Source organism: Eretmochelys imbricata, chromosome 27 (genome assembly GCF_965152235.1).
Source record: "Eretmochelys imbricata isolate rEreImb1 chromosome 27, rEreImb1.hap1, whole genome shotgun sequence".
Taxonomy (NCBI): Eukaryota; Metazoa; Chordata; order Testudines; family Cheloniidae; genus Eretmochelys; species Eretmochelys imbricata.
The window spans coordinates 2647136-2671500 of NC_135598.1; the positions used below are offsets into that span (position 1 = coordinate 2647136).

Genomic DNA, 24365 nt, shown 5'->3' on the forward strand with positions numbered 1-24365 from the left:
TGTAATGGAACAGCCTCTTCCCGGTGAGGAGGGAGGGCCCTGGACAGTGACAGGCAGAGCCAGCCCCGTCCCTCCTCGCAGCTCAGCATCTTCAAACCTATGTGTCAGATGGGGAAACTGAGGCACAGGAAGGGGACGTGATTTGCCTGAGGCTGCACAGTGAGTCAGTGGCTGAGCTGGGCAGAGAACCCAGGCGTCCTGACTCACAGTCGGGCACAAGAGCCAGAGAGAGGGTGGGGTGTAGTGCTGGACGTGCCAGCTGCTGGCCAGAGGAACCTGGCGCTGCAGACCACGGGCTGTCAGCCCAGGGCTGCTTGCGGCCGGTGACGTGAGTGTCCCATGGCAGTTTGACGGCAGCGGTGTAGCCATGTCTGGCCCAGGAGAGACAAGGTCTGGGAGGGGATCGCTGGTACTGCCCAGCGTGTGTTGGTGCGAGAGAGGCTTTGGCGCTCACTGGTGCAGACACTGGGCTATTGGCACCATGCCTGCCCCGACCTGGGCTCTCCACGGCAGTTTGGGTTTGGTTTGCCTGTGGGCTCGGTCCCTGTTCCCCAGCGCAGGGCTGTGCTGGGAGGGGGCCTGGGCTCCCCTGGGAGCAGAGCCCTGAGTTGGTGGGGCTGGGCGGGTTTGAGCTGGAGAGAGGCACAGGTGTATCTTCGCCTCCCCACCAGTTTGCAGCCGTTGGGTGGGGTGAGCAGGCAACGAGAGACCAATGTCCAACCCCTCTTCCTGCCGCCCCAGCAAACACCCAGCTCCATGCTGCCCCCAGGCTACATTCACTGTGATGCTTTGCATTAAAAAGTATCCCTGGCAGAATCCCAGCCCCATCGGCACGGCAGGGCACCAAGCCCCCAGCAGCTGGTGCGGGCACCAGGTCACACTGGAGACGCACTGAGGGCTGAGACCAGGCTACGCGAATGATGGGAGCCCAGGCAGCCACTCGGTCACGGGTGGCTCTGACTCCATTCCAGCCGGCTCCTCGCCTGTCCCCAGCGCTCCTTTGCCCGCTGTTAGCCGTGCCGCCCAGTCCCTGCGCAACAGGGAAGTGGAGGGGCGGCAGGTGGGTGGCGTGCCGTGGTCTGTGGGGCGGCGAGCGGGTACATTCCTTGGTGGTAGGGTAGTGCAGTGCGGTGGGGGGTGGAAGCTACATTCAGGCAGGGTCGGGCAGCAGCCAGCCTGCGAGGAGACAGTGCACTTGGCCAGCTGTGCACAAGGCTGCGGGTCCACGCAGAGTCTGTGCCATCCAGGTCCCTCCAGTGCAAGGCTGTGTCGGGGGCCCCCCGGCCTCGCCAGGTGCAGCCAGGGCCACGCCAGGCACCAGGCAGAAGCGGAAGACGTCACTGATTGTTCACCCATCTCGTCGCATCATTATTTGGTGGCTAGTTTGTTATTTAAGGAGATTTCTCCCTGCCCCCGTGGCAGGGCAGGCGGAGAGCCGCCAGAGCGGGGGGGCCAGGCTAGGCCCCTCCTGACCTGCAACACAGAAGTGAGGGGCATGTTAGTGCGGCATCGGAGCACGGGCAATGAGGGTGAGGGTGACCCCAGCGTGGTCCACGAGCTGGTGCAGACGCGGCGTCAGAGGCTGGTTAGTCCCAAACCAACTGAGTCGCACAGGCCCCGGATGCCTCAATGCTGCTCCCCACCCCAGAACTCCTGCCCAGGCCTGGGGTGCTTGGGCCTCACCTCCCCACCCCCACCTGGGAACCCCAAGACTCGCCTGAGCACTATGCGGGGCATGTCTGAGGCCCACCTGCAGGAGCCATGCACCAGCTGGGATGAGGGGGCGGCACTGGGGGGGCTGGGCAGGCGCTGTGCTCTGGTCCCCACGCTGGCTGGGACACTCCTGGCCCCAGCACCGCAGGCCTAGGCTCTGCCACTCTGGGTGCAAACAGGAGGCTGGTTGGGGGGTGCTGGCTCAATGGCCTCTGCCAGCCAGCAAACACCCCCCCACCCGAAACCTGTCTCTGGCGTGGGCCCAGAACAGGCACCTGCTGGGAACTGGCCAGGGTAGGGTTTGAATTGGCCACCTCGAGTCAGGGGCTCCGTGGGCCGTGGAGCTGGGCCAGCCCCCCATCTCCTGGGCTGGCGCACACATGGGTTGAGGCAGTGGCCTGGCCCTGCCCTGGGCCATCCACACAGGCCCGGGGTGCCCTGATGCCCACTAACCTGAGGAGCAGCAGCATTCAGGGGCACCTACCACGGGATAGCTCAGGCCTCTAGGCTAGTGACCCTGCTTCACCCACCTCCGCCGCACGGGTGGGGCAGTGCCCTGGGGCGGACAGGGCTGCCTCTCAGTAGCAAGCTTCCCAGGGCTGGTGAGTGATGCAGGCACAAAGATGGGCATGGCCCCACGGGGCGACGAGGTGGACACAGACAGTGACATGTGGCGGCAGGTTCACATCGGGGGCACGATCCCACACCCACCCCACCCCGTCCCTGCCCGGGGGTGTCTGTGGGGCAGGCTGCTCTGCACCTGGGCAGCTCGCCGTGTGACTGGGGTGCAGCTTAGGGGAGCCGACGGAGGGAGAGCATCAGCTGCCAGCCACTGCTTGAGGCAGGGAGCCAGCGGACCGCTGGAGCAGTGCTGGGCGGGGTTCAGCCGGGCCTGGCCCCTGGGCAGAGTCACCCCGCAGGGAGAGGCAGGCAGGATCCCTCCCTGCACAATGGGCTGAGGCAGCATGACACGGAAGTAGTGCAGTCCCCTCGGCTGCCTGCCCGTGCCCTCCCCCCCCGGCCTGGCCCAGCCCGAGCACCCAGGACACACTGGCAATGGAGGGGCTCTCCTGCCAGCACCCTCCCGCTGGCCTGGTAGAGCCCCAAGGCCTCCACACAGGGAGGGGGCACAGCCCCATGGAGGAGTAGGCGTGATGGTCATGGCCCAGGCAGCAGGTTCCAGGCAGGCAGGTGCAGCAACCAGCAGGAGGCGACAGTAGCGTCCCAGCAGCCATGGGAGAGCGAGGGGCGGGGATGGGATGGTGATGGAGGGCAGATGAGTGAGGGGGGCTATCCCAGCCCCGGCTGAGCCGGGTCATACCTTCCTCTCCGGATGTTCCTGCCGAGGAGAGAGGACACAGAGAGGGGGACGGTTAGCGAGGCCTCCGGGGGCAGCCCTGCTGTGTGTGTCTGATCCTGCCCGGCTCTGCCCTGACCCCGCCAGGACCTTGCTCTGGGTGGCATGGGGCTGAGTACCAGCGGCTTTGCAGGCCTGGCACGGTGCGCTGGGCTTGGGCTAGCCAGGCAGGGCTCACTTGGGCGAGTGCTGGGTGCTGAAAGGTCTGGCCCTGGTGCTAGGGAAAAATCTCAGCCCCACAAGCAGTGGGACCTACCAGGGCGGAGGGGCTGCCCCATGCCCGTGGGTGCCCATCAGACCCTGCTTGGAGCCCAGTACCATGTGTTTTGGGTGCAGCTCTGGACAGCACCCGTGCGGCTAGGGCGTGAATGTGCAGGGTCCGAACGCTGGAGCCACAGCGGGGCTGGGCCCGTCAGCCACACTCAGCAGAACACACACCAGGCGTATGGCAGCCAAACAGCAACAGCCGGGGGGGGGGGGAGCCCGGCCTGCAAGGCCCCAGGGGCTGGGCCCAAGGCCGCCCAGCCCGAGAGCCACCCCATGCCAAGATGGCTGTGCAGCAGTGGGCCAGCACCATCAGTCAGGGCTGGCCCAGGGAGCTCCCTGTCACAGCCCCAAGGCAGGGGCCTCCGGCCCTGTGCCTCTCACTGCAGCCAGGCCTGGGGCCTGTTGCCGATAGCTGGTGCGTGGGTTCAAGGCCAGGGTTCTCGCCACCCCTCCATGCGGGGCAAGGCGGAGCACACCACTCGGTGGGCTGTGAGGGCTCAGCAGACAGGGCACCCCCACCCCAGCACCCCCGGCCCCACCCCGGGGACAGTGGGTGTGTGTGCAGGGGGCAGGCTCCTTGCTGAGTTATTTCTGCCTGTCTCCCTCCTGCCCTGGGGGCCCAGTGTCCCTCTGCCTCCCTCCCAGCTGCATGCTGCTCCTTCTGCCCCCTCTATCTGATTTCCCCTGCCCAGCACGCTGCTGGCCTCTTGCCCAGAGCCCTCGCCCTCTGCCAGCCCCAGGCGTGCAGCAGCTGAGCTGCCTCCTGGCTGGCAGGGCCCCAGGCAAACCCCCGGAGTGACGTGCATTGTGGCGTGCGAGCAGAGTGCCCCCAGAGGTTGCAGTCAGGCTGGGGGAAGCCCTGCGGTGCCTCACTCCCCTTCCTGAGCCCAGTTAGGGGGCAACTCTGAGGGGACAGGGCCGGGGATTAGCAGTGTGGGGCACCCCCCTCATGCCCAGCCCCCTTCCTTCGGCCCCTCCCCACATAGCACAGGAGCCGCACTGCCCCACAGCTGTCAGGGCCAGGCCCAGCTGTGGGGTGATCTGCCTCCAGTGGGTCAGACTGGCCAAGTCCATGGAGTGCAAGGGCTCCCCTGGCCCGGGAAAAGCCTCTGTGCAGGGCAGGGTCCGTGGCCCGGTCCCCAGCCCAGGCACGGCAGAAGGTTGCAATCAGGAAGAGGCAAACGGCGTTTCTTACTTGAATCCCCAGCCAGTCCCCCCGAGGACAATGGCCGCCACCAGCACCGCGCCAGCAATGGACCCGATAATGATGTTGGTGCCGCTGGGCCCTGCGGCAGAGAGGGGAGGAGAGCACAGGTCAGGTGTGGGTCGTGGGCACTGGCTGGTGAGGGGCACGGTGCAGGCAGGGCACCGCACGGACTCCGCGGTCGCTTCGCCCCCGTGGAGGCTGAGCCAGAAGCAAGGGGTGCCCCGGGGGGCAGTGTGAGCCTGGCACGACCTCAGCTTCTCTGCAAGGCACCTGCCCTCTGAATGCCAGGGGCCACCCTAGGAGGCACCATGGGGAACGGGCACCACAGGGTCCCACCCCCACCCCGAGGGCTCAGCAAATGGACCCCCCCAATTCCCATCCAGAGCCCTGACGTCCAGCCACACACGGGGATGCCCTGAGCAGAGCCCGGCTCTGCTGTTCCTCAGCCGGCCCATGCCACCCGGGTTCACAGCGCCTGGCCCATGCAGGGAAGTGGGGGCTGGCAGCAGCTGGGAACCACTATGGGGCTCTTGGCACTGAGATGCCTGGTGGACGGGGGACACGGACCCTTGTATCTCTCGGTTTCGCCAGTGGGCTTGGGCTCCGGGATGGGGTCGTAGACGCTGCAGTCCTTCCCCGTCCAGTCAGCGTGGCAGATGCACTTGCCCTCATTGCTGCAGACCTGCGGCAAAGGAACGGGAGGTGGGTGACCGCCACAGGGAGTTGAGTCTAGCCCCGGCCAGGCTCTGTGCTCACCCGGGCCATGGGGGCCTCACTGGGGCTGTGATGGGGGCGCTCCAGCCTTCGGCAGCTCTGCTCCTCAATGCTGGGCTCCCCAGGGGATGCCCCACAGCCTGAGAGCCCTGAGCATTAGAGCAGGGGGGCTGTGGTCTCTTCCACAGCCCAGGCTCCAGGTGCCCCGAGGCACCTCCCACCAGGGTTCCCACCCTGCCCCATGCTAGCCATCCAATCAGTCTAATCCACTGCCACGGGTCAGCGCCAGGAGCAAGTGATTCATGGCGTCCCCATGCCGCGCCCCCCTCAGGCAGTGACGTACATGCACCTCAGAGCGCAGAAGAGGGAAAGGCCAGAGGCCAGGGCTCAGCACAGGAAGGAGACAAGATGCTCCCTGCAGGGTGGAAATCAGGTACTGAGGGCAATGAAGATGGGAGATGCTGGGTGCCCCTGGGCAAGGTACCACCTCTGTGCTCCCATGCTGTGAGACCTTCTGCCGCGCAGAGCTTCTCCCTGTGGGCAGGAGGCCTGGCATGCCCCAGCCCACAGCAAGGACTCACCCCATGGTCAAAGCAGATCATCCCGTCCCAGCTGCTAGGGCAGGAGCTGAAATTAAAGGCTGCTGCGGGAAGGCATTTGTGGTCAAGACACAGCATGCTGGGGCCGCAGGGCGTGCCGTCCTCCACATAGCTCAGATCTGACCCATCCACCAGCCGGACGTGCCCACCTCTGGGGAGGGGAAGAACAGCTGAGGGAGGGGGCAGGTGACACTGTCCATGCCCCAGGATGTGGCTAACATGCTCCAAGGCCCCAGCTCCTTGCCCGGGACCCAATGGGGTGCAGGCTGGGGGCATATCTGTGCGTCAATTGTGAACCCCCTCATGCACCACCACCTCCTGGGAGGATCGGAGCCTCCACTGGGCAGCAGGGGCTCCGCCAACTCTGGCTGGGGAGCTGTGCAGAGCTCTGCAGGGCCATCGGCACTGCCTGATGCCACCAGGGCACTGCCTCTGAACAGCTCTCCACACCGCAGCAGAAACGGGGACTGGCGCCTGGACCGCCCAAGCTGAAGCACGTTAGTAAAAGGGGCATTTTACTGCCATGCGAGAAGAGCTGCCTGCCAACAGATGCTGGCCAAACCCCATTTCACAGGTGGGCCCAGGCCAGGACGCTGGTTCCCAGCGAGCTGAGCGGGAGCGTCTGTGGCTAGGAGCCTGTTACAGCTGCACGATGAGCAGAGGTCGCCAGCAGGAGGTTTCCGTTTCCGGGGAGGTGGATTAACGACAGCAATGGAAGAACTGCCCCCCCTCCCCGCCCCCGTGCTGCAGGAAGCCTCTGCACCCCGGCACCGAGCAGGGTGGCTGTAGAGTACACATACCCTGGTCTGTGTCTCCTTCCTCTCTGCCACACTCTCTCTGAAGGGCTTAATTGAGACTCCAGGGCTCCCAGAGCCAGGGCCCTCGGGGACGTACCGAAGTGACTGGGGCTGTGGACAGCTGAGGCCCTGCTTCCGGGGTCTGCACCGGGGACCCGGCAGTGCCCAGAGCCAGGAGGCTGAGCAGCACAGGGGGCCCAGGATTTGGATCTGATGACCACAGAAGAGGACCGTGCCACGCTGTAACAGCCGGTGCCTGCAGGGGAACACTAGGCTCCGGGGCCAGCTGAACTGACAGGCTACAAAGGGGTTCTCCCAAAGCCCAGCTCAGCTGCTCCCCTTCCCCACCCCACAGGGCACTGAGATACTGCCATGTGCCCTGGGGTAGGTGCACTGAGGGGGCCACTTAGAATCAGGGTCATATGGGATGCGCTGAGCCAGGAGAGGGCAATCAAGCCGATCCCACCGTGGCCAGCCCTGCCCTGGAGCAGCAATGAGATGCTCCCCTCGCCTCACACTGGGCCCCCGGGGCTGGGGAGCTGGCCTGGCCCAGGAGGGCCCAGGCACTGCATGCACTAAGCCAAGCCAGGCCGCTGGCCCCGGCCCCGGAGCAGCCCTGCCCACCTGCAGTCGACGGGTCTGTTCTGGTAATAGAAGGTCATCGTGGTGATCTCCCCGCTGAGCTCGCCCACCCGTGGCACGCCCGTGATATTAGTGCACAGCAGGTAGCCGCACAGGACGTCTCTGCAAGACAGGCACAAAGTGCAGAGCGGTGGGCCCAGGGTACCCACTCCCGCCCCAACCCAGCCCCAGCCCACCTGGCCTGGCCCAGCCCAGCTCAGCCCAGTTGTGGGAGGGGAGAGCAAGGAGTCCCAGTCATACAACTGGTTTGACAGCTGCCATGTGGCCACGCCCCACTGCCCTCGCAGCCTGGCAGGTTGGTCACAGGGGCTGGGCCCCGTGGCAGGAGAGGGGGTGGCATTCCCTGGGGAGTGGGGGAAGACCTTTTCTCACCCAGAGTAGGTGCCAAGTAGATGGTGGCAGAGCGTGGAGGGGGATGGGAGGAGGTAGAGGAAGGCCAGCGCAGGGGCCGTGTGCACTGGGGCTGTGGGCAGCAGCTGGCATGGTCAGAGGATGCTGTGATGCCCATGACCCACCCAGCAGAGTGGGCCCCAGCACTTACTGCTTGCTGCACTGCACCCAGGCTCGGCCCTCGTGCCCACAGTTCCCTCTCTCGGTCCCTTCCACATTCAGCTTCTCGTAGCAGAACCTGTCGGCAGCAGCTGGGGTAGGAGGGGAGCGGGGGCGGGGGTTACCTCCAGACATGGCCCTGCCCTCTCCCTGTGCCGCTTCTTCCCCCATCAGCCCCAGGCAGGGCGGTGTGGGAGCAGAGACATGTGCTCACAGGCCAGGCTCAGCCCCGCCAATGCCAAGTGCCTGCCTGGCAGAGCTCACCTGGGAGCACGTGGGCCAGGCATGTCGGTGTGAGACCATGTGGGGGGATGCAGGCATCACGCTCGTGCTTTACAAACACGTCCCTTAGTGGTGGGGCAGGGAGCGTTAGCTGAGTCAGTGCCAGAGCCAGGAACAGAACCCAGGAGTCCCAGACCCCAGAACTGCCTGAGGCTCCTTCCTTCAGCGCTGTGCTGTAGCCCTGTTACTGGCCACATGTGCAGCATCACCACTGGCCAGGCCGGGTCCCACAATGGCTGCATTCACTAAGCCCCGTGGCTGAGAACAAACAAGCAGACAGCCCCCAAGGGCCATGCCGGGGCTCAGCCCCAACGTTAGGGGTGCGGCTGGCAGGGCCGCTTCCTTCCCACACACTCCAGTGGCACCAGGGTTTCTGCAGGGTGGGGCAGGGCTGCAGGCACTGGGAGAGAGACTAGCCATGAGTGCAGAGTGACATGCAGAGCACACAGAGAGCATGAGCTGGGGCCACTGATCAGCCAGGCAGTGTCTGACGAGCCGCAGGCCTGTCCCCCGGGCCCTTTGTGACAAAGCGGGACTGTTCTTAATGTTTCCTCTGAATATTGTGGGGGTGCCTCAGTTTCCCCTAGGCAGTTCTTAAGTATCTAGGTGGGGGGATAAGGGTGTATGATCATTGCAGAGCCCTAGAAGGCAGGTGTGTGCAGGGGTCTGAACACAGAGAATGGCCGACACTCTGTCTCCTGGCAACTGATGGCCTGGGCCCTTCCCCCCTGCAAGGTGAGAGCTAAAGGGTTGGAGAACAAAGGAATCAGGTGCCCTCCTGGCCCTGGAAAGGGACAAAGCCCAGAGGAGGAGGGGCTGGAGGGAGTTTCAGTTTGGGGCTGGCTGGGACATGGAGTGAAGTGCAGACGTGGTTGTCTGGCTCACTGCCCCCCAGAATGGACCCAGCTGCGGGGTCCTGTTCTCTGCACCTACAAGCTCCGTGTTAGACCATGTTCCTGTTGTCTAATAAACCTTCTGTTTTACTGGCTGGCTGAGAGTCACGTCTGACTGCGGAGTTGGGGGGCAGGACCCTCTGGCTTCCCCAGGACCCCGCCTAAGCAGACTCGCTGGGGGAAGCGCACTGAGGGGCAGAGGATGCTGAATGCTCCGAGGTCAGACCCAGGAAGGTGGAAGCCATGTGAGCTGTGTGTCCTGCAGACAGGCTGCTCACAGAAAGGAGACTTCCCCAGAGTCCTGCCTGGCTTCATGGGGAGCAGTTCCAGAGCATCGCCCGGGGACTCCGTGACACCCTTACACTGGAGTGTGTCACTGCATGGGAGGCAACTGGAGGACAGCCAGACCTGTTGGGGTCCATGGCAAGAAGAGAACTAGCCCATCAGGATGTCCTGGCCTCACTCATTTCAATGGGCCTTGACCCTTAACATCCATAGTGGTTTATTGCAAATATCTGGGCCATGTTCTCCATTGCCCTCCATCCTGCGCAACCTGTTCTGATGGTGCCAGGGGTCCCATCTGAAGGCAGGTGCATCACTCCTCCGTGGCACTGATGCACTGACAGGGAGAGGAGGGAAGCCAGCATAGGGTGGGGGCCATGATGTTTCCTTTGGCAGGTTCCCTTTAACTGAGGGCTTCCAAGCTGCGTCTCTGCTGGCCAAAGAGAAGCGCGGCTGCAGGGGGATCTGCCGTGTGAAATCGCTGGAAGTGAATCGGGGCTTGATGTGGTTTTGCTTGAGCGTAAGCAAAGGGCCTGATTCTGCTCTCACTGACCGTATGGTGACCTGGAAGTGACTCTACTGGAATCTGGGTAGCGAGGCCGGCAGGCAGGGAGTGACAGACATGGGGGAGAGCCCGGAGTCTGTCTGCGTCGGCCGGCGGAGGGTTAGAGGGCTGCCGAGGGCAGTGCACCCAGAGCGCCCAGGGCAGAGATCGGCTCAAGGGCCTCAGACTCCGGAGCTGCCAGTGCTGCACTTTCCGCTCTGTGCTGGCATTCAGCCTCCAGCCTGCTCTGCACACATGCCCCCCCCCGGCACCCCTGCCCTGTGCATGCACTCCCTCATCTCACTGCAGCTCTGCACCCCCAGGCCAAGCTCAGCCAGGCACTTACCACGCCCCCAGAGTGCACTGCACTGTCTGTCCCGGCTTTTGCAGCTGCCCCCAAAGCACCGGCCCTGTGGAGCAGAGAGAGCCGATTTCACACAGTAGCACTTGCAGATGGGCACACGCGTGTTGACGTGCTCCCAGGCCTGGCATGGCGACTGCAGCCAGACAGCACGAGGGCAGGCATCACAGAGTTCACTGGAGCAGCCGTGTCCCTGGCCGGCCACCGGCTGCCTCAGGCCACGCGTCAGGCTGGGCTGTGTATGGGAGTCACTGGGAGCATCTTTCATGGAGCAGGAATGCCAGTCTGTGTGCACAAGCAGCCGTGTCAGGGAGCCTGTCTGCGGGAGCAGGCACGTCTGCCCGTCCGGGGGGTGGGCGTGGGGGCACGGGGCCGTGCCAACCAGCCCGTCCGGGGGGTGGGCGTGGGGGCACGGGGCCGTGCCAACCAGCCCGTCCGGGGGGTGGGCGTGGGGGCACGGGGCCGTGCCAACCAGCCCGTCCGGGGGGTGGGCGTGGGGGCACGGGGCCGTGCCAACCAGCCTGTCCGGGGGGTGGGCGTGGGGGCACGGGGCCGTGCCAACCAGCCCGTCCGGGGGGTGGGTGTGGGGCCATGCCAACCAGCCCGTCTGGGGGGTGGGCGTGGGGCCATGCCAACCAGCCCGTCCGGGGGGTGGGCGTGGGGGCACGGGGCCGTGCCAACCAGCCCGTCCGGGGGGTGGGCGTGGGGGCACGGGGCCGTGCCAACCAGCCCGTCCGGGGGGTGGGTGTGGGGCCATGCCAACCAGCCCGTCCGGGGGGTGGGCGCGGATGTGGGGCTGTTACCTGCTTGTGGTCGCAGAAGTAGCCGTCCAGCTTGTGCAGGTTGGGTGGGCACTGCAGAGAAAGAAAGGGAGTTTCCATGAGCCCTGCTCGCACACAACTCCGCCAGCGCCTCGCAGCCCTGACCCCCCCACACCACACACCACCAGTCCCCCTCAGCCACAGCTCCCAGGCCGGGTCCCTGCCCCCGCTCTGCCCGCCAGGTGCCCCCTTGGCTCCTCCAGAGTCAGAGCTGGGCCTGGGGCAGGCCGGGCACAGCACAGCCCACGTGCTGGAGGTACTTTGCTCCAAAGCCACTGCACAGCGGCCAGGCAGGCGTCCTGGCTGAGCTCCCGCCCCTGCCCCCCAGCCCCTTCTCACCTGGCTGGAGTCCCCAGTGCAGCTCTCCGGGATGTCGCACTCATTCACGGCTTCCCGGCATGGTGTGCCCCGCGGCTCGTACTGAAAGAGACGGGAGCGAAGGCCATGACTGATGCGGGGGCGGCGCGGGGAGGACAGGCAACAGAGGAGCCAGCATCCCGAGGCGGAAATCCCCCCTCCAGGCTGGCTGCAGCACCCTCACCACGTCCTGGCCAGGGCGCAGGGACCGGAAGGGCATGTGCTCAGCCCCTCGGTGCCGTGACCCGGGCTCCTGGGGCTCCTTTGGCGACTCGCTCCCTGGGGCCCGTTGGCTGGCTCTGTCCCTCCCTGCCCTGCCCAGGACACCAGGCTCTCTGCTCTGTGTGGAAGGCCAGGGCAGGGACTGGCTCTGACAGGTGAATGGTTCGTTAATAACCTGCCCTGCCCCTGGAGGGGCCCTGCCCAGGCACTTGTGACTACATCGCCCTCTAGTGCCCGCAGTCTGCACTGGCCACTGGGCAGGACAGCAGCTCGCTCTCGCCAGTCTCACCTTGCAGCCTTTGCAGCAGAGCCCGTCGCTGCACATGGCATCGTGGGTCAGGGTGCACTTCTTGCAGCACTTGCCGCCGCCCTTTGCACACTCCTGCCCAGGAGAGACACAAGCAGATGCCCATGGGGGTGGTCAGTGTCAGATGGCGTGTACTCATGCTTGTGGGCTGCGGGGTTAAGGCTGCAATCCTCCAAGCGGCCAGCAATGCCTGCTCCCGAATGCCGCCCCCCGGTGCCCTCCCTGAGGCCCAGCATGCATGTGCTGACCCAGTGCCTGAGCCCGAGCTGCAGGCCGGGAGCAGCAGGGCCAGACTCCAGGAATCCTCCTTACCCTCTGATGTGTGTCTTCGCTCCTGCTGAACTGCCGGGGGTGGGGGCAGGCCCCAGCGTGCACCCCAAGGCCTGGTAACAGCCCCAGCAGCCCAGGCCTCTCCCCACCTCTCCCTCAGCCCCACATTACAACACCTGGTCCCTGATCAGGGCTGGGAGCAGGTGCCCAGCCCCCAGTGTCCCCATCCCACAACTGTGCCCCTCCCCCAATGTCCTCCACTCCAGTGGCTCACGGGCGGACGGGGGGGACTGAAAACAGGCACCACCCTTTGCGCAGCCCCTCACCGCAAGCGAGCCGCAGTCGCATTCCTCTCCGGCCTGCACAAAGCCATTGCCACACTCAGGGGGGTCCAGCAGCTGCAGGGAAGAAGAGAGAGGAGACGGTTCCTGCAGCTGTCCTGGTGCGGGCGTGGGCCACGCTATGGGGCACGTGGCGCTGGGGCCGAGCACTGCACAGACACAGGGGATCTGGGCCCTGCCCGGGGCTCCCCATGTGACCGGGCAGGAGGGAGCCAGGCAGCTGGGGTGCAGGATGTGTTTCCAAGGCCTTCCTGGACCCGCCTCCCCTGTGCCGGGAAGCTGGGCCGGGCTCGTCCCGAGAGCCCTGCGGCCCTGGGAATTGCAGTCGCGGAGACGAACATCTGGCTCCTTTGCTGCTGAGGCGAAGGCAGCAGGCTCTGGATCCCACCCTGGCCCCACACGACAGGAAGGGGGGAACTCCCCACTCCAGATCCTCGTCTGCGGGGGGCTCAGCCGTCTCCCAGCTCAGGAGCAATTCGGTGCCCTGCCCCTGCCCCTGCCCTGCAAGCCAGCGCTTCTGGAGCCTTGGGAGCCCCGCCTAGGCACCCACCCTGCCCAAAGGCAACCCCCTCCTGGGGCCCTTTCAGACCTGGGCCTGTCTGCTCAGCCAGCTGGCCAGGGGCCTGTGTTCTCCTGTGGACACTGGTGGCCCGGGAGCTGGGAGGCGGGAGAGCCGCCAAGCCCAGCGAAGGGGAACAGCTCTCGGGACTGTGCTGCCAGGGCAGGTAGGAGTCCAGCCCACAGGCCTGGCCAGGGCAGGGCGGGGGGGGTACCTTTAAGGGTTTGTTAAAGAGGCAGCTGCCCCCACCCTCCTGCAGGAACTGGCTGTACTCCTCGATGCTGCAGCGGGAGAACTTGCGCGGGAGGTAATACCTGGGGGAGGAGACAGCACAGTTAACAGCTGCCATGCTCAGTGCCCTGGGATGGGCACCCAGTGCCATGTGCTACCCCCCGCCCCCCTGCCAGCCAGGGCCGTGCGCCTGCCCCACAGTCTATTTCCTACTACACTCTGCGTCCTACCCAGCTCAGGAGGAGACGCACTAGCTGAGCATTCAACTCTCTAGCGATGCCCAGAGTCACCCGCAGGCTGGGCATTCCCAGCCCTGCAGTGCCCAGGGGCTGCAGGCCAGTCCCTCTGCTGAGGCTCCTGGAGCATCAGCTGTGACAGCAAGGGAGAGCGGGGTGCCCCATGGGGTCAGGCCGGACTGACCACATCCTGGCTGCTGCAGGCTTAGCTCGGTCCCTCAGCAGCAGATAACCAGGGTCACACACCAGCCCAGGGCTGAGTGGGGTCTGGGAGGAGGCTCTCTGAGCACACAACAGGTGAATTTAACATGTGTGGCTGCTGGCACCTGTCAGGCCAGCCTAGGAGCCGTGCCGCTCTGCACAGCGACACAGGCCTCACCAGCGAGATCAGCCCTCCCCCTGCTCCCACCCACTGGATCCAGCAGGGAACTCACCCCGTGTCTTCCATGATGCACCCCAGCCAGGAATCTGGACACCGGCAGTCCCCTGCAGAGAGACGTGGCAGCCCTTGCAGTCATGGGGCCTAAGGCCCAGACAGTGAGTCCGCCCGGGGCATCTGGAAAGAGCCTCACCCCCGCTCCACCCCCGGCACTCCCCAGGCCACAGTGGGTTGCAAAGCAGAGGGCTCAGCTGCCCCAGCAATGGGGACACGGCACCCCCTTCTGTCATTTCAGAATGCAGCCCCAAATCGGCTTCCTAAGACCTCAAAGCCAGGATTCAGTAATGTGCTGCTTGGACGGGGACCCTGACCTATCCCGAGCGCAATCTCCCCTCACCAGGCCCCGCTGGTCTGGTACCCCGCCCCCAGGGCTGACCCTCATTCAGAGACCCCCAGACCGTACATGCTGGCAATGGTGCAATCCCAGACCCAGCTCTGCAGCCTGTTGCTCCTTGCACCTTGGAGAGAGTAGCAGGCACTTCTTACTGCCCCTGCCGCCTGACTCGCCAAACCCCTGTTTGGCCCCATCGCCCCAGCCACGCGCCCCAGCTCAGCCTGCTTTCCCGGGTCAGTCACTTCGAACACCCGCTCCTCCCTGCCCACTGCACACACGCAGCCAACACTCCACCCGTACTCACACTCCAGCCTCTAGCTCCGCAGGCCTCTGCCCCATGGCACTTACCAGGCACACGGAGCTGCCATGATGTTTGAGATGGGTTAGCACCCCAACACCCAGCCCAGGGGATCTTGAACTGACCACACATAGAATCATAGAATATCAGGGTTGGAAGAGACCTCAGGAGGTCATCTAGTCCAACCCCCTGCTCAAAGCAGGACGAACCCCAACTAAATCATGCCGGCCAGGGCTTTAAAAACCTCTAAGGATGGAGGTTCCACCACCTCCCTAGGGAACTCGTTCCAGTGCTTCACCACCTGATGTAGCCAGGAGCTGAGTTGATGTCTCACCTGAAGGAGGTACCAGTGCCCCTAGCACCACGCTGGGAAAGTGGGTTCAGTAAAGGCTCAGAAGGGTGCCCCCTACTGATGCACCACTCTTCCTGCAGCACCTAGGTTCCCCACCCAAGGACTGGCCTCGCTGTCCGCTGCTTAGCACATGCCCAGCCCCTGGTGGAACAGCTGCAGCCCGTGACCGTGCACACATGCTGACCGAACGGCAGTGCCAGCTGTCCTTGGCACCCCTTGCAGGTGTCAGAGCCAAACATTCAGCCCTCCTCTGGGCGCTCAGCACCTTACCTGCAGAGCTCCGGTGCTTGTTCCACATCATGCCAATGTTCTGCCCGAGGGTCTGAGCCAGAGTCACAGCCATGGCGCCAACGTTCCCGTACTGCGTGGGGCGGCGAGGGAAACGACAAAGCCATCAGAGCTGCTGGAAGGGGAGAGACTCCAGCAGCCCCGGTCTGTGCGCTCATCCCCATGGAGAACAGTGCAAGCCTCTGCAAGTGGGGCTCCGTGAGCTCCCCCAAGCCCCCCTCACAGCCCCTTATCCATTGCCTCCCCCAGCATCGGGCTCCAGCCCCCCTGCCAAATCCTGCAGCCCCACAACCTCCCAGAACCCTGCCCCACAATCCCATACCTCCCCCCCCGATCCTGCAGCCCCACAACCCCTTACAATCCTGCCCCACAATCCCATGGCCTCCCAGTGCAGTCCCACAGCCTCTCAGTATCCTGCTTTGTAGCCCAGCACCCTCCTACTGCTCCCCCCACGTCCCATCTCCAAGGCAGAGGCTGTGTTAGGCTGAGGGTCAAAGTTGCATGGAGAGGACCACGTCCCCTCCAAGCCCCTGGACTCCTCTGCCCCAGAACAGGCAGGACTCTCTTCCCCACCCACCTCATTGACACCCCCACCCCGGGTGAGCGAGCAGATCCCTCCGATGTAGGCAGTCCCGCTGCGGCTGCTCTGGAACGTCCTCCCACTGCAAGGGAGCAAAGAGGGAGGAGGTGAGGGTGGCAGCCCAACTGCCTGGCTCTTAGTGTCACTCGCACCCAAGGGCTCAGCCCTGGCTGGTCTTGTGAAAGGAACCTTCCATGAAGGAGGGAATGGAAAGACAACATGCCCTCCTGTCAAAAGCCAGGCCTGGGAGCCAGGACTCCTGGGTTCTCTTCCTGGATCTGCCACTGACTAACAGTTTCAGGCTTCCCCCTCCATGTCTCATAGACCCATACACTTAAGGCGAGCAGGGACCATCGTGATCCTCTAGTCTGCCCTCCTGCACATCGCAGGTCACAGAACCTCACCCACCCCCTCCAGTAACAGACCCAGAAACTCTGGCTGAGTTACTGAAATCCTCAAATCATGGTTACATCAAGGTTACAGAGAACCCTGCATTTACCCTACTTCAAACCAGCCAGTGACCGTGCCCCAGGCTGCAGAGGAAGGTGAAAACCCCCCAGGGTCTCTGCCAATCTGACCTGGGGGGAAATTCCTTCCCAGCCGGATATGGTGATCAGTTAGACCCTGAGCATGTGGGCAAGACTCAACAGCCAGACACCGGGGAAAGAATTCTCCGTAGTAACTCAGAGCTCTCCCCATCTAGTGTCCCATCTCCAGTCATTGGAGATATTTGCTAATAACAGGTGTGCGTAGGCCACGTGCCTCTGTCGGCAGTTTCATCATCCCATCCCCTCCATAAACCCGTCAAGCTCAGTCTTGAAGCCAGTTAGGGTTTTTGCCCCCGCTGCTCCCCTTGGGAGGCTGCTCCAGAACTTCACTCCTCTGATGGGCAGAAACCTTGGCCTAGTTTCAAGTCTAAACATGTTGATGGCCAGTTTATAGCCATTTGTTTTTGTGCCAACATTGGCCCTTAACTTAAGTTACTCCTCTCCCTGCCTGGTGTTTATCCCTTTGAAGTATTTTTAGAGAGCAATCAAATCTCCCTTCAGCCTTTGTTTGATTAGGCTAAACAAGCCAAGCTCCTTAAGTCTCCTCTCCTAAGGTAGGTTTTCCATTCCTTGGATCATCCTAGCAGCCCTTCTCTGCACCTGTCCTGGTTTGAATTCATCTTTCTTAAACATGGGAGACCAGACATGCACACAGTGTTCCAGATGAGGTCTCACCAGTGCCTTGTATAATGACAATAAAACTTCCCTGTCTCTCCTGGAAATACCTTGGCTGATGCATCCTAGGATCATATTAGCCTTTTTCACAGTCGCAACACATTGGCGGCTCATAGTCCTCCTGTGATCAGCCAATATACCAGGTCTTTCTCCTCCTCTGTCACTTCCAACTGAGAAGTCCCTCACTTATAGCAGAAGTTTTTGTTGTTTAGTTCCTAAATGCATGCCTTTGTACTCTGCACTATTCAATTTTATCCCATGGCTATTACTCCAGTTTTCAAAAGTCATTCAAATCTTCTTGTAGGATACTCCAGTCCTCCTCCCAACTTCCTGTCATCTGCAAATTTAATTAGCACACTCCACTTTTTGCGCCAAGGTCATTGACAATGTTAAATAAGTTTCGTCCCAGGACCAATCCAGGAGGAACTCCACTTGTAACCTCCCTCCAGCCTGATAGTTCATCTTTCAGTGTGACCTGCTCTAATCTCCCCTTTAACCAGTTCCTTACTCACCTTTCAATACTCATATTAACCTCCATCTTCTCCACATTAAGCAATAATTTCCCATGTAGAATTATATCAAAAGTTTTACTGGAATCCAGGTAGATGAGATCTACTGCATTTCCTCAGTTTCCCCATCTATAAAATGGGGGTGATGACCCTGCCCTACCCCATAGAGGACTGTGAGGATTAGTTAATCAGAGTTAAAATTGCAAAGTACTATGTGTATTCTCAACATGAGCCTCTCCAGGAGGGGGTGCTGAGGGGAGCAGGGTAGGGGTATTGGCTGTGGGGAGAGCTCTCGGCTACTCCAGTCCCGACCCCTCCCAGAAGGGGGCACTGTGGGGAGCGGGGCAGGAGTGCTGGCTGTGGGGGAGTGAGGAGGGCTGCACGGCCATCCCAGCTCTCACGAGAAGAGATGGACAGCATCGCTCTGCTCCGGCAGCGCCTCCGTCCGGTATCTCATGAACTCGCTCAGCGTCTGCAACGAATCCTCCTCCACGTGGATCTTGTCCTTGGAGGCCCACGTTTCCATGGCCACCAGCACGATGCGCGTGTTCAGCTGCTCCTTGTATATCTGCAGTGGCAGAGGAAGGGGGCAGGCCATTACAATCCCAGCAGCCTTTGCAACCTCCCCAGGCTCCTGTGACATGAGGGTGGTGCATGGCCCTCCCCAGGCACCCCTGCTCTCTCAGCGGGGAACCCCCCCCCACGCACTCATCCAAGCAGGTCAGCCGGCAGCGGGAGAGGACACAGCCAGCACTCACCATGTCCGCCAGGTTCACCACGGACTTGGCAAAGTTGCTGGTGAGGACCACAGAGCGGCGCAACTGTTCGAACTGGAAAAGAACACACACAGGAGAGCAATGCAGGGTGGCTCTCACCCCGCCCGCCACAGCGCCCCCTGCTGGGAGAGGCCGGGGCTGGAGCAGCCAGGAGTTCCGCCCCCCCTCTCCCCAGCCAGCGCTCCTGCCCCGCTCCCCACAGCGCCCCCTGCTGGGATAGGCAGGTGCTGTGCCCTGGGTAGTCTGCTGTGTTCAGCCTGCCTCTTGCCCTGAGCACAGCTGAGACCCTGGCTGGCCCCAGGGCTGGGCCGTCCCGTCTCTGCAGGGGAGAGGGGCCCCGGCCCACGCACTCACCAGCTGATGGTCGTTGACCACCACCAGCTCGATGTACTTGGTCTCGCTGTGCACGGTGCGCTGGGCTCGCCGCACCTGGGGAACGCAGAGAGAGACGTGAGCAAGAGCGCGGGGCCGAGGGAACCCTCTGGGCTGCTGGAAACGGACAGGACCCACGGTCCCCTCTGGGGACACTTGCCCTGGGCCACCGGCCCAGCCAGCCTCTGGCTGGGACTGAACAGCCTTTGGTTCCTGGCCAGTCTGGGCCCTGCACGGCTGGCCCTGGAAAGCTCAGCACCCCTCCCCCGGCCCCTGAGCCCTCTGCTCCCCTCCCCCCACCAGCCTGAGCGTTCAGCTCCCGCCCCCGGCCCACCCCAAGTGCTCAGCTCCCCAGCCCACCCCTGAGCACTCGGTTCCTCCCGCCCAGCCCGCTGGCTGAGCAGTGCCCTACCTGCCGCCTCCTTCTCAGTCTGGGCCGGGTGTCTGGGCCGTGGTGACTCAGGGCAGCAAACAGGCAGCCTAGGGGCAGAAGCGCAGTGGGGTCAGGTGGGGGTGATGATGGGGCTGGCAGGCAGGGCCAAGGCAGATGGTCACAGGGCTGGATCCTCCAGCCAGGGTCCAGTGTGGGAGGCAAAGCCAGGGCTGCTGCTGGGCAGGGGTGGAAGTGACCAGGTGTGATGAAGTCGGAACTTTTTGCAATACTTTGTATGACTCCTGTGTGCCTGGCTGGGAACAGGTTTGCTCTCCAGGCAGGCTCAGAGACATGCGGGGCGGGGGTCGCCTTGAGCAGACTGACCGGTCCTTAAAAAGGACTGGCCAAGGCCGACCCATATCAATGGAAAATCCAAGACGACCATGGAAAACCCAGTCACCAAGACATTGACACTCAGCAACCCACAGCCCAGAGGGAGGGGGCTTTTCCTGCCTCTCAGCAGGGAAGCGGAGCAGAGACTCCTGCTCCAGAACAAAGGGCCCTCTCCCCTGGGAACTGACCAAGGAAGGAGTCAGAGAGACAAAGCCTGCAAGCGGAGATCACTGCAGCTTGGCAGGGCTCTGGGTTGGTCAGAAGGGACAATGCTTTAATCTGCAGTTCTCTGGGCTTCCCTAAGGGCTCCCTGTGCTGGGTTCCAGCTGACTAATCAGCCTGCCTGCTCTGGCAAGGCTGCAAGCCTCCCTGGGAATACCTGGGGAGGTGCATCAGTCCCTGCTGAGGGGCAAGTCCCTAACCAGAGTCCAGGGCAGTGGGATTGGCTGAGCAGAGTGCCCGGGGTGACCCCCCCAGATGACCAGGCTCAGGAGGCGGTGAGGCCATGTGCCCCACCTGAAGGAAGAATGAGACTCATGGGGTCTGGCACACTGAAGGGTTCCTCCCAGAGTGGGTTCCAAAGCTGGGGCGTAGCTGTGGATCCGACACCAGGTGAGAAGGGAGCTAGCTCTCAGCACAGGCAAAGGGCTGGCCGTGCCGGGGAGGCAAACCCACCTTGAGGGAAGCCCATAGAATGGACATGGGGGGGCGAAGCAGCTTCTGTAGATCTGCTTCCCGCCGGCTTCTCGGCTCAATGGCCCTAACACAACTTAAGGGCCACTGTGTCATGGGGAGCGGGGCTCGCATGCACCACTCACCTAGCTCTGTGCACCCCTGAGCGGGACGGGGAGCAGGCATGCGCTGGATCAGGTGAGGCAGGGGCCCCTGCGCAGGGAACAAGAGAGCAGGAAGGTCACCGGTGGCTTTCCCAGCTCCAGCCTCCAGCCTGGGCCACAGCCCCCTTCGCAGGGCAGGCTGGGGCCAGGAGCTACCATGCCTTGGTTTCCTGAGTGTGTGGCGGGAGGGGGAGCACGCCCCCATGGACGGGTGGGTAATCCCAGTGCACTGGCCACCTACTGCTCAGGTAATTCCACCCTGCCTCCCGGGACTTGCCTGCACTGCAGGATTGCTTCCTGTTTATCCCTGGGGCCTTGGGTGCAGAAAAGGGGACAACTCCAGCAGAGTGGGATTGTTCTCCACTCTGCCCCACCCCAGAGGGGCTGCATCTGTGGGATCCTTCAGTGTGACAGAGGCTCCCAGAATGAGGTATGAGGAATGCCTCCCGGCCCAGTTCTCTCTCCTGAGGGTGGCACCAGGGGAGCGGTCCTGGATCTGGGACAATGAGTTCAGGTTTTCATCAGAGCCTTTCAGAAAAGGTCCCTACTGTGTCATCCATGAGCCAAGGAGCAGAGGAGGGAGACCCTTCTGAGGCTCTGCCCATCTGGCCGAGCAGCTGAGCAGAGGGCCGGAGCTCTGGACTATAAGGAGGAGTCAGAGAAACAGGTTCCAGCTCTGGGTTTTACAGCCCCACCGCCCACACAGACCCCAGCCCCAGGCAACAGGAGGATGAGCAGGGCCCTGGAGTTCCCCTGGGTGAGCTTGCCCATAGAGGCTCTCTGCAAGGGAGACAGGGACAAGTGGACGGGGGGGAGAAGAAGAGGGGGCTCCCTAGCACCGACTGCCCTGGGGAGTGGGTCCCCAGCACCAGCTGCCCTTGCCTATGCATGGCCCAGCCAGCTGGCTGGGGGATCCCTAACCTGTGCTGGGGAGCTATCCCCATGGGAACCCTGGGAGCGAGGGCTTCACCACCAGAGCAAGGTAGCAAGGTCTCTGCAGACTGTGTGTGTGCCCAACACAACCCACACTGGTTGTGCCTCCCATGACACCAGCATCCCCTCCAGCCTGTGGGGGGTTGAGTGAGTCCCAGCACCGGCCCGACGGGAGCTGCCCCCACCCAGGGACCGGGGTCCCAGCACCAAGGCCCATTATCCACACCCAGAAATGCGAGTCCCAGGGACAGAGTCCATCTCCCGAGCCAGAGGAGGCATCCCCAGGCCTGCCCGCTGTGTTTCAGCCCCTTGCCGCCACACTGACACCAGGGATCATTAATTGATGACTTCTGTGGCTGGAGGGGCCAATTTCCGGCTGGGCCAGCGGCAGGGTAGCAGGGATAGGGTTTCAGCCATTCCATGCTGCCAGGTGGCTGGGTTATCGGCCTCGGGACGCAAGGGGGTGAGAGCAGGGGAAGGAGTGGGGGAGGCCCCTCATGGCCCCACACCCTTACCCCACCCACCGGCACTTGAGGGCCTATTAGACCCCACAGGGGCTCTCACCCCAGCAGCCCTTGTAGGCACAGCCTGCCCATCCTGCGGGGATGGTGTGGGGCTGGGGAAACCGAGGCAAGGCTGGGGGCGGGGAGACACTCCATGGACTGAGGGAGCGGGGCGGGGGGAGGGGGAAGCTAATGACTGGATGGGGAGCAGATGTCCATGGAATCTCCTTCCATTTGCTACCATGGCAACAAGGGGAAAGGAGGCACTCTGGGAAATCCCTCTGGCTGCAGCCTCAGCTGCAAGGCTTTGGATTTAAATGGGCCACTGCAGGCGATACTAGAACCTGGTGTCCGAGCGCCCAGAACCCGGCGCCGGAATCTGAGCGCCCACCCGAGCGCCCAGAACCCGGCGCCGGAATCTGAGCGCCCACCCGAGCGCCCAGAACCCGGCGCCGGAATCTGAGCGCCCACCCGAGCGCCCAGAGCCCGGCGCCGGAATCTGAGCGCCCACCCGAGCGCCCAGAGCCCGGCGCCGGAATCTGAGCGCCCACCCGAGCGCCCAGAGCCCGGCGCCGGAATCTGAGCGCCCACCCGAGCGCCCAGAGCCCGGCGCCGGAATCTGAGCGCCCACCCGAGCGCCCAGAGCCCGGCGCCGGAATCTGAGCGCCCACCCGAGCGCCCAGAGCCCGGCGCCGGAATCTGAGCGCCCACCCGAGCGCCCAGAGCCCGGCGCCGGAATCTGAGCGCCCACCCGAGCGCCCAGAGCCCGGCGCCGGAATCTGAGCGCCCACCCGAGCGCCCAGAGCCCGGCGCCGGAATCTGAGCGCCCACCCGAGCGCCCAGAGCCCGGCGCCGGAATCTGAGCGCCCACCCGAGCGCCCAGAGCCCGGCGCCGGAATCTGAGCGCCCACCCGAGCGCCCAGAACCCGGCGCCGGAATCTGAGCGCCCACCCGAGCGCCCAGAGCCCGGCGCCGGAATCTGAGCGCCCACCCGAGCGCCCAGAGCCCGGCGCCGGAATCTGAGCGCCCACCCGAGCGCCCAGAGCCCGGCGCCGGAATCTGAGCGCCCACCCGAGCGCCCAGAACCCGGCGCCGGAATCTGAGCGCCCACCCGAGCGCCCAGAGCCCGGCGCCGGAATCTGAGCGCCCACCCGAGCGCCCAGAGCCCGGCGCCGGAATCTGAGCGCCCACCCGAGCGCCCAGAACCCGGCGCCGGAATCTGAGCGCCCACCCGAGCGCCCAGAGCCCGGCGCCGGAATCTGAGCGCCCACCCGAGCGCCCAGAGCCCGGCGCCGGAATCTGAGCGCCCACCCGAGGGCCCAGAACCCGGCGCCGGAATCTGAGCGCCCAAAACCCGGCGCCGGAATCTGAGCGCCCACCCGAGCGCCCAGAACCCGGCGCCGGAATCTGAGCGCCCACCCGAGCGCCCAGAACCTGGCACCGGCGTCTGATCACCCAGAACCCAGCAGCACTGCTGTCCGAGTGCCCAGAACCAGCACCAGAGTCTGAGCCCCAGGAAGGCTGGGCTTGTGCCCTGGTGTCTGGCCGTGCTGTGACCCTAGGCCTCCCCTTCACCTCCCCGGGGAACAGGAGCCGGGTGAGCGGGAACTCAAGTAGACAGCACGGGGGGTGATGGAATTCCAGCCCAGCCCTTACCTGCCAATGCTCGGCTGCTCTGCAGGGCTCTATCAGGTACATATCCCTCCCGTCTGAGAAGACACCGCTGCAGGGAAAGCAGACACCCCTTTGTCACAGATGGATGCAGATCCACTCTCCGCCCTTCCCCCCACCCCAACCTTCCAGTACCACGGGGCAGCGAGGGACCTGCAACCCAATTCCCCAGCCAGTTTGCTGCCCTGCAGAAGAGAACCTCCCCTCCCAGTCCCTGCACCCAAAGCCAATGCAGCCCTCTGGATTGCCCAGCAGGGCAGGGCCATGACACGCACCCTCATCTGAAACCCCCTAGGGTGAGCAGCCTTGCAAGAGTGCTCCCTCTCTCCCCACTGCCACTCCAGCATCAGAGCCTCCTGGGGGCTCTGACCCTGTACCGGTTCAATCCACTCCCACCCTCATGCCCACGGTGGTACTCACTGCAGACCACGGCAGCTGGACAGAGCTGCCAAGGACCTCGCCTCCCCTCGGAGTTTGCCCTGATAGTAACAGTGCTCCCCCGCTCCCTGCAACAGAACAATGGGGCAAGGAGAGCCATCAGCCACCAGGACTGCAGCAGAGAGGGAGCACAGGCTAATGATTGGAGGAGGAGATTGGGAGCCAGGACCCCTGGGTTCTAGTCCCAGCTCTGGGAGGGAACACAGTCTAGTGAAGAGAGCAAGGGACTGGGAGTCAGGATTCATGGGTGCTATTCCTGGCTCTGATCTGATCTGATCCCAGCCCTTCTCTGTGCCTCAGTTCCTCCCAACTTGGAACATGGGATAACATCTTGCAGCCACTTCTTGGTTTAGGATGCCATGTGTTTACACACACCAATATTCGCTGCACCGGTACTGGGGTCCCCCTGCACACCTCTCAGATTGTAACAACAGCTTCTGTCAGATGGACAAGCCCATCTGCACATGTGGGCACACTTGTACTCCAGGTGTGTGCC

General features: G+C 63.6%; 1 protein-coding gene across 1 annotated transcript in view; it reads right to left on the reverse strand.

Annotated features, from left to right (window-relative positions):
* Positions 1-3003: 3003 nt before the first annotated feature.
* Positions 3004-24365, reverse strand: part of ADAM11 (ADAM metallopeptidase domain 11) — a 53935-nt gene continuing 32573 nt past the window's right edge. The window contains exons 5-26 of the mRNA XM_077806208.1: positions 23852-23937; positions 23417-23483; positions 20307-20373; positions 19135-19202; positions 18705-18779; positions 18333-18404; positions 17976-18142; positions 15840-15924; positions 15245-15335; positions 13986-14037; positions 13299-13398; positions 12511-12582; positions 11897-11989; positions 11368-11448; positions 11011-11061; positions 10193-10256; positions 7838-7937; positions 7279-7398; positions 5840-6008; positions 5112-5226; positions 4533-4623; positions 3004-3052 (exon numbers count right to left, since the gene is read on the reverse strand). Coding sequence (XP_077662334.1) covers positions 3004-3052; positions 4533-4623; positions 5112-5226; positions 5840-6008; positions 7279-7398; positions 7838-7937; positions 10193-10256; positions 11011-11061; positions 11368-11448; positions 11897-11989; positions 12511-12582; positions 13299-13398; positions 13986-14037; positions 15245-15335; positions 15840-15924; positions 17976-18142; positions 18333-18404; positions 18705-18779; positions 19135-19202; positions 20307-20373; positions 23417-23483; positions 23852-23937 — 1935 coding nt within the window. The remainder of the gene's footprint in view (positions 3053-4532; positions 4624-5111; positions 5227-5839; positions 6009-7278; positions 7399-7837; positions 7938-10192; positions 10257-11010; positions 11062-11367; positions 11449-11896; positions 11990-12510; positions 12583-13298; positions 13399-13985; positions 14038-15244; positions 15336-15839; positions 15925-17975; positions 18143-18332; positions 18405-18704; positions 18780-19134; positions 19203-20306; positions 20374-23416; positions 23484-23851; positions 23938-24365) is intronic.